Below are 9,279 nucleotides of genomic sequence, written 5' to 3'. Positions count from 1 at the left end.
GTCTATTCTCCTTTCTCCACCACCCCTGACAGACTGAGACCTGTCGGGCAAGTCACTTGGGCTCTGGGCACCCTCACAGCCCCGAGGAAGGAAGAGAAGACCTGCCCCACATATCCAGGAATCCAGTGTCATGGAACTGGAGAAGACTTAAGAGATTTCTGGAGGCCAAACCTCTCCTGTTCAGATGGGGAAATTAAGGCTCCAGGCAAGTTAAGGGGATTATCCCTTCCAGGAGTGTGATAAAGATTATGTCATGCTGATAAAGTAGGCAGAGGACCTCAGAAATTGTCATCACTGAAGGATCAGGCTCAGGGCCGATGACTGGAAATGATTTCATGAAGATCAGACCTGACGTTACACATGCTCCAAAAACACTGGACATGAAGGCTCCTGAGATTGATTTTTCCCTGCTCCTTCCCTCGTTCTTACCTTAGCAAAGAAAATCCAGGCTGCACACTGCCCTGGGGCCATAAGGCTTTTCAGCTTCACTGTGCTGAGCATGAGAAAGAATCCTAACAATCCACTGGAAGGAGAAAATATTCTTTTGTTAGTGAGGCTTGTCTTCCTTTTAAGCAATAGCTATTTTCTCTTAGATTTTACCAGTCAGTTTCTAATTATTACAGAACCTGTATCCCATCTGGGTTTTCTAGTGATCTCTGGATTTAAAAACCCAGGAAGCTCTAATTTTCTAAGGAGCTATGATAAGAGAGTTCCACTGGGTAGCGGGCCATGGGGGAGGGAGTATAGGAACTTGGGAAGTCTCTGGCTAAATCATGAAAGAAAAAAGTGTGGAGGACAATACCTCCTGCTCCCTCCCATATTATTTCTGGAGCTTGGTGCTTGCCAAGGTAGAACTTCAACTTTTTTCAAGCAGAACAAACTGCCAGAAAAAGACTTCCAAAGCAAAACTCACCATATGGGGACAGAGGGTCTGGACTGACTCCTGGGTTCAAGGTAAGAATCTGAAGGGGAGGGCTGGCTCCAGTAGCAGATGTCCCCCAAACCAGGCTCAGCTACACATATGTTATGCTTTGGGAATGACGCCTAAGCCCAAGTGTGTGACCTGAGAGACCACGCCCCATGCGGAGTTCTAGAGATCTGGAGCAGCAAGGCACTGGCATAGCAGTGGACGGGGAAGTAGTGCTCTATGCTGGAACCATTTCTGAAAGCATCACTGTGTGGTCAAGGACAAAGCGAAGGGCACTCCAACAGAATGGTCACTCCTCCTTGCATTTGGAGGCTGGGCAATTGGGGAAGAGAGTGTAGCAGAGAGAATCCATGATAGAAGTTGACTTCTTGTCAAGCGGGGGCTTGAGTGTGACTTAAGAGAAATTGAAAAGCAGGACCTGCCTCTGTGGTTTGGGGTACAACTGCAGTCATATCTCCTGCTTTTCAGGAGGCATCATTTGTACTCCAGGGTCTCAAGTGCCACCCTGTCATCTCACCTTTATTACAGGCACTGCTGTGGGGCCCCAACTCAGATCATGTGCTCTGAGAGGTCAGGGCCCAATCTTGGGCTTCTCTGTGTTTTCCCCCACGGAGCCAAACATGGTGCCTTGGTCACGGTAGGTATGACATAAATGTTTGACAAGTTTACTTAGAAGCAGGTTGGATTGAGTTAAACAGCTGTAAGGCCAAATTTCACAGAAATGTGTGCCTTCGCTTCATTAGATTAGGTTAGTTCATAGCCACATTCTTGGGGCAGGACCAAGGACAGGGATGAGGGTTCCCTTGCGTATATTTCAGCCTGTTGGACCCTGATGACCTGCAAAGTTTGTTCAGATTTGCATCTGTAGTCATGGGAGGCTGGGCGGCTATGGATGAAGACAGTCAGTCATTCACACCCGAAAGGCAAGGAGGTCCAGGGGGGTAAGCAGCAGGCTAGAAATTGAGTGACCTGGGTTGTGCCCACTGACCCTCATGACCTTGACTCATCCCCCTTTGTCCCTTTTTTTCTTGCCTCAGGTTCTGTGTTGTTAAAGCAGGAATATGCATAGTGGTTCTCATCCTATCTTATGGAAATCAGAGACTTTCAGAACAGAAAGCCTCCCTAGCCCCAAATCTCACTTTATTAACAAGCAAACTGAGGAGCAGGCACAATCAGAATCCAGGTGTCCTGGTTCTTTAAAAGGTTCTCCACAGTGAAGATACCTTCTTGACCCAACAAAGACAGAGTGTGATGCTGCAGGTGCCCATGGCCACTGCGAGGTTGGGAGTGGAAAGTAAGGCGGCCGGCGCTCCAGGGCTCCTGCTGGTGGCCTCCACCCCTGCCTCCAGGGAGGTAACAACTTCGCAGGGGCCTGTGCTGCCTCCCATAGGCCCTCCCCTCTGATCCCCCCCCACCCCACCTCCAGCCAGAGGAAGGGCATAATTCCATGTCCCCTTTCCCCTCAGCACAGACTCTGCTAGAACAGAGCCACTCCCAGTCTGTGCCCAACATGCTTGGGAAAGCATCCATGACTCCTTCCCATCCCTTGACTGGTATGTCTTTGAATCATTTCCAAATTACTCATGGGTCCCTCTCTTTCTCCTTCCACATTCAGCTCTTCTACCCCTTGCCACGGAGGTAGACCTTAAAAGCAATGGGAGGATCCCAGAAGTAAAAGAGCCTGGGTTCCCCGTTAATGTGTGTCTGGGTCATGGCTACCACCATCCTCTCAGGCCTCCATGACTCCTTCTGAGTTCCTCCAGGGCCTCTGAAGGTGACAACACTTAGTCTGAGCTACGGCCGTGGAGGAATCATGAGATGACGTGGGGAAAACGGATACATTCTTAAAAGAGTTTAAGCTTCATACTGCAGCCGGGGGTTGGCGGTGGGTAGAACGTAAGAGATTCCTAGCAATTCAAGCAACGATTTCCAAATCTTTAAAGTATAAAACCCTGATTTTTCATGCTGGGTTGTAAGAAATTTGCAGATTAAAAGGGGCAGAAATGGAGCTAGACTACTGCCCCACCAAGCCAGCATCAACGGGCTACGAACTGTGTTCTCTGTTTCAAAGAACTGAACGACGACTGTACTCCCCTCCGCACTGTGCTGGTGCTGCCAAAAAACCTGACCCAAAGGGAAACAAGTCCATGGACACCAGAGGAGCAGTAACAGTCATGCCACCCGAGCCTAGCTAACGGGCAGCCCACAAGGCCTGACCAAACTGACAGGAACTGGGAAGATGAATTCTGACAGTATCCTCCCGAAAGTTAGCTGAGGATGTTAAGTGCCATTCTGAGGCTCAAATGCAAAAGCAAACTGTACAATATTGATTTTTTTTTTTGTCCTAACACACCCCTATCAGAAACAGTATGTAGCCACACACCAGCTTTTTGACTCTGTAAAGAATCACTGCCCCACAAGGTACAACCTTTTATGTGCGGGAAGAAGTGGTCTGGCTTAGCAATTGCTCATGGTCTGTGGACATTTTAGTTAATTATAATCAAGCTGAGCAGATAATAGTAATGGCCATCATTTACTAGGCCAGGCGAAACGCTTAGAGCTTACACACCTTCTTTAGCATACGCGATCACCCAGGAGTGGTATTATCTTTTCACTTTACAGATGAGAAAACTCGACTAAAGCTTGGGAGAACTAGGACAGCTTGCCCAAAGAACAAACACATTAGCAAGCAGCAAGGCCGGCATTCAACCCAAGACTGGGCTTCCCACCCTATCAGAACACACACCTCAAGACTATCTACAGAAGCCTTTCCATTTCTCAGCATGAGAAAGTCAAGCAACGTGGGAATCATAGCTAGGAAGGGGTAGAGGGTGGGTCTGAACTTCATCTATATGTACCCATCTCATTGGTCTTAGTACCTCCCAAGGCCGCGTAGTAAAGGTCACTTTGTTGTCTAGATGTCACCTAGTCACTGGTTTCCAAAACCTGTTTCTCAGGGTCTTAGGATTCAGTCAAGGTTTTTGGGAGGGCGCCCTTTAGGGACAAAGCAGGGGCCAAGGAGGAAGCTGAACGGGTGCAATTCTGGACCCAAATCTTCCCTTGAACTGAATCCAATGCATCATTTTATACAATGAAGTTCTGTTTAGGAATGGCTTGTGGAAAAACAGTGCAACGTTCTTGGCTCTTCTGCCCTGGCCAAGAAACTTCTGTAGGACACAGGTCCCCCAGGCCCCAGGCCAGCCCTGAGCACCTAAGGATGTGGATGAGAACCCGCAGATGGCCAAGGGAGCAGCTTCCTGGCCCGGCCACCACTCTCTTCTGCCCTCATCTGGATAACCAACCGGCAGTGACCCTGGACTTGATGAAGACAAATTAATAGGGCCAGGGGTTTATGGGTTAAGCTTACCTGGCACAGCAGCTGCCATGGAATCTGTAGAAATACAGGAACGGAAAGTCCGGGACGCTGACGAGATCACCTGAGAGGCACAGCAACGGTGAGACAATGGGTCCCCACACGCCCCGTCCCCAGCGGCCCCGGGAAACACAGGCGAGGGTCTTCAGCACAGCCATCTGAGCACTGAGCTGCCCGGCACTGAATTCCCTCTGCCATCCCCAGGGTTTCTGTGTTAGCAGCATCGTCTTAAAATAATAGTGTGATGATCCATAATGCCCAGTTAGCGAGAGTCTGCCCTGCACAGGGCCCTACGCTAAAAGCTCTATGTACGACATCTTTCAGTCCTTGTAATAACTCTCTGGTGTTCCAGTATCCCCATTTAACTGGTGCTCAGAGAAGTTAAGGGATGTGTCTAGGATTGCACACCTCTTGAACTGGGAAGCCGGAACGTACACCCCCGAGTCACTCCAAACCCTACAATCTTTCCTCATCACCCGGCAGCCATCCCTGCCCAAGGCGGAGTGTAGGACAAAAAGAATCTTTTTTTTTTTTTTTAACATTATTCTATTCTTTTCTGCCTTATGTCCAAAAAAAGATTGTGAATGCGTGCCATCTTTTTTTCATTTGGTGTTTAATTACTGCACGAACAGCACAGGGGCCAGACCAACTGAGCTTACTCATTTGGGTTTAAGGTCCAAAGGGTACATTTATTTCTAGTGAAGTAAGTTCATTCTTTTAGTTCCACTTGGTACAAGAGGAAATAATCACACATATTGGCCGCTTCCCTCTCTGGAATTTGAACTTGGTCACAAACAAGAAGTCAGGAGATTAAAAAAGCAGAAAGCCTTCCAGAAATGTCCAGAGAAAAGGAATTAAGCATTTCCACAGCAGATAGCCTAATCCTCCCAAATCTGGAGTTTCTGAGACTCGGGAGGAGCCAGACCTTCCAGACCCCCGGGCCCCAGTCTGTCTCCCAGATCCGGATGGACCGGAGCAAGAACGGCTGATCTTCCTAAGTTAGGGACTCACAGTGTGCTAGCTGCGCGGGCAACATACAGTCGGTAATTCCTTCATCGCTGCACTTATAATCAAGAGTGTCAGAACAAGACACAACGGGCTGCTACCCTTCCTCAGAGACCGAACCGATTTCAATTAATTCAACCACCTCTTGGGAAGGAAAGGCCTGAATTCCATCTCCTTAGAGGGTTTTTTTTTTTTTTTTATCACGACTGTTGTTTCGTTTTGTTTGTGCATATGTGCGTGCTCTTAACTACAAAGGGAGAGGGTCTCTTGGGATCTGGTTTTCGTGCAGCCCAACCAGGGGTTCAGAGCTCTCGCTTTCTTCCTGCCACGACTCCCCTGACCACTTCCACCATCTACGCAGGCCGGCGCTGGTGGAGGAGTTTTGCAAACGACAACATCAGGCTCAGCGCGGGAAGAGCACGATTTCTGCGGGGGGCCCTTTCCACACAGAAGTGACAGCGAGGTAACCAGGGGGAACCCCAGCCCCAGAGGGCGGCCAGAGCACCGCCCCCCCGGCCTGTGCAGGCGGGCGAAGTGACAGTCCATGCAGGGTTTCGCTCTCTCTGGCCACTGTGGTTCTTGGCCCCCTTCCAGTGTCCCTCTCAGTGCGAGGGCACCGGCCGTGCGGTCCGTGTGGTGAGGAGGAAGGACAGAGAGGAGACGGGCTAAGTGCAGGACCTCGAGATTCCTCGGGCGCTGCTCCTCTCTGCACCCAGGCTCTCATCAGAACGGGGTTCGCAGGGCACTGGCAGCCTTCCCAGCCCAGCGCGGGCTGCGGTGGGGGCTCTGATGAGCCGTGGGGTGGTCCGAGGCGGGCTGGGAGGCAGGAAGACAAAGGAAAAACATCACGGTCCTAGGGAGTTTACTGGTTACGTGATCACCTTCACTGAAACCCTGAAAACAGAGCCTATAAATTCCTGACAGAGAGAATGGCTCACTCTTTATCTTTGAGCCATTTCTAAGCCTACACATTTCCCACACAGTACTTAGTTGACGCCATGCCTGTCTCCCCTTGTGTAACCACCAAGTCCCTGCGTGGAGGGACTCTGCCTCCCTCATCTCATATCCAGGGCGCTGGGATCACCCCCGGCATAGGCTAAGCGCTACTAAACCAGCAGTACCTGAAAGCACCTAACTCCTCTTGCTTCCCCTGCAGAGAACGTTCCCCTTTCCAGCTGGCTCTGCTGGTCCTTCATTTCAAATGTGCCCCAGATGCTTCCCCTCTGATGCCGGCAGCCTGGCTCCTCTCTTCCCCCAGGTCTTCAATAAGGAGGGTGCGCGCCAACCTCTACCCAGCAGAGGTTAATGACGGCGCTGCCAACAGCCCCGATGATGAGGCAGCGTGTGGCTGGCTGGCCCAAACCCGTGAGAACTCAGTCCGGGAACCTGAAAAAGTGGTAAAGGTGCTCAAAAGACAGCGCTCCTGCACCAGCTATTGGCGAATGCACAATTTCAGCACAAATTACGTAGCCGAACAGTCGCGAACGTGTTTTGTGGCAGCAACACGCAGCCTTCTGCAACACAGTCCTAGTTAGGCCTTCGCTTTTCTCTTCGGTTTTTACTTAAATTCCAGTTAGTTAAGATACAGTGTCATATTCGTTTCGGGTGGACAGTGATTGGACACTTCCAGATATCACCCAGTGCTCGTCACAGCATGAGCTTTCTGCTGACTTTCCGAGTGAGGGAGTGAATCCAGTTTCTCTGAAGATCAGAGCATGAAATTGCCACGGTGAAGAGTGTGCCCCAATCTTACCATATTCAAGACTAACTGATATCTGAACATTAAGAAAACTTCCTCTCACCAGATTTTGGCCCTGGGAACCGGCAGGAAAATGGAAGGTCAGTTCCAAGAAGTAATCAGCGCTACTTGCTTTGTCTCACACATGAGCACACACCAGGTAACAAGGTCATTTCTGGGTCCAGTTCCTGTGCCAGGTCTCTCTGCTTGATGGGTCCTTGAAATTCTCCCTCTTGAACACACAACAGAGGGAGCCTGATACAAAGATGAAATGCAAACTTGCAAACAGAGGAAGAATTTCTCTTCTCTACTAGTGCTTAAAATGGTCCAAGGGGAAGCACGGTTCCAAGGTTCTTGAAGCCTCTGTGTGAATCATGAGGTTGAACGACAAGAGGGGGAGGTAGATTCCAACCACCAAGGAGCAAACGCAGTGCTCGAAGGGGGAAAAGTGGCAGGGTTTGCACTCAGGATAAAGAGAACTATCTACCTGATCCCTACCACCGTCTCCCAAAGCATTCCCAAGCCTGGGACCCAAAGGGCCATATCTGCCTCTACAGAAACACTTATCTTTCTAGTCACTCAGGAATAGTGAGAAGGGCAGCTCGGTCAAGAGCACTATCAAGAGACCATGCAGACTAGCTAAAATAAGACTGAACACCAAATGTTAGTGACAATGGGGAGGAACTGGAACTCTCAGACATTGCTGAGTAGGAATGTAAAATGGTATAAACACGTTAGAAAACTGGCACTTTCTTAAAAGTTAAATGTACATCTATTCTAAGACAAAGAAATTCTATTCCTAGGGTATTTATCCATGAGATATGAAAACCTAAGTTCACAAAAAATTCTTGTGTAAGAATGTTCGTGGTGGGGAGGCACCTGGCTGGCTCAGTTGGTAAAGTGTGTGACTCTTGATCTCGGGGTTATATGTTCGAGCCCCATGTTGGGTATATAGATTACGTAAAAATAAAATCTTTAAAAAGAAATTAAAAAAAGAATGTTCATGGAAGCTTTATTCGTAACAGCTAAAAACTGGAAACGGTGCAAGTGAACATCAGCAGGTGAACGGATAAACAAAAGGTGGTATGTTCATACACTAGCACCCTACTCAGTAATAGAAGGGAATCAATTAGTGAAACAGACAACAACCTGGATGAATCTTGGAACACTACGCGGAATGAAGAGCCAGACACAAAGGAACACTTCCTGTGTGTTTCCATTTATACGAGGCTCCAGGATAAACAGAATTTATCTATGGTAACAGACATCAGATCCGTGGTGGCTTTGGTGGTGGATGAGAAGCGAATAATGAGAAAGGGGCATGAGGAAACTTTCTATAGTGACAGAAATGGTCTATATCTTCAAGGGAGTATAAGCTACACAGGTGTATACCTTTGTCAAAATTGATCAAGCCGTACACATAAGACAGGTGCATTTCATATACATAAATTATACCTCAATTTTTTTTCTGAGAGAGAGTGTGCACATGCAAGCGGGGGGGCAGGGAGAAGGGGCAGAGCAAGAGGTAGAAAGAGAATCTTAAGCTGACTCCATGCTCAGCGTGGAGCCTGACATGGAGCTCGATCTCACGACCCTGAGATCATGACCTGAGGTGAAATCAAGAGTTGGACACTTGGGGCACCTGGGTGGCTCAGTTAAGCGTCTGCCTTAGGCTCAGGTCATGATCCCAGGGTCCTGAGATCAAGTCCCTGCTCAGCAGGGGCCTGCTTCTCCATCTGCCTACCGTTCCCCCTGCTGTGCTCTCTCCATCTCTCTCTCTCTCACAAATAAATAAAATCTTTAAAAAAAAAAAAAAAGAGTTGGAATCTTAACCAACTGAGCCACCCAGGCACCCCTATACCTCAATTTTTTAATGTTTTAAAAGTACAGGGCTATTGAAAGGGGTCCTCTAAGCAAAGAGAGATCCTAAAAGTAACATCGACCAGAAAGGAACACAGACAATATACAGTTAACAGTCACCTTACAGGCAATACAATGGCACTAAATTCCTATCTTTCAATAGTTACCCTGAATGTAAATGGGCTAAATGCCCCAATCAAAAGACACAGGCTATCAGATTGGATTAAAAAATAAGACCCATCGATATGCTGTCTGCAAGAGACTCATTTTAGACCCAAAGACACCCCCAGATTGAAAGTGAGGGGGTGGAAAACCATTTACCATGCTAATGGACACCAAAAGAAAGCTGGGGTGGCAATCCTTATATCAGACAAA

At 48.5% G+C, this 9,279-nt stretch overlaps 1 protein-coding gene across 13 annotated transcripts in view; it reads right to left on the bottom strand.

Moving 5' to 3' along the window:
* SLC35D4 (solute carrier family 35 member D4) overlaps window positions 1-9,279 on the bottom strand; it is an 89,546-nt gene that overhangs the window by 43,038 nt on the left and 37,229 nt on the right. For 12 of the 13 annotated variants that reach the window (XR_014139659.1, XM_081801502.1, XM_081801504.1 and 9 more), the window contains 2 exons: window positions 4,296-4,365; window positions 430-523 (listed from right to left, as the gene is read on the bottom strand). Coding sequence is in view for 12 of the 13 variants with exons in the window: in XM_081801502.1 (XP_081657628.1) it covers window positions 430-523; window positions 4,296-4,365 (164 nt within the window). In the remaining variant the exon portion in view is untranslated. The other variant, XM_081801499.1, reaches the window with a different exon arrangement.

Source organism: Leptonychotes weddellii, chromosome 13 (assembly GCF_054177405.1).
Source record: "Leptonychotes weddellii isolate Sample4059 chromosome 13, ASM5417740v2, whole genome shotgun sequence".
In the NCBI taxonomy this organism is placed as follows: domain Eukaryota; kingdom Metazoa; phylum Chordata; class Mammalia; order Carnivora; family Phocidae; genus Leptonychotes; species Leptonychotes weddellii.
The sequence above is the reverse complement of the archived record's forward strand: the minus strand, read 5'-3'. Positions and strand labels throughout refer to the sequence as shown.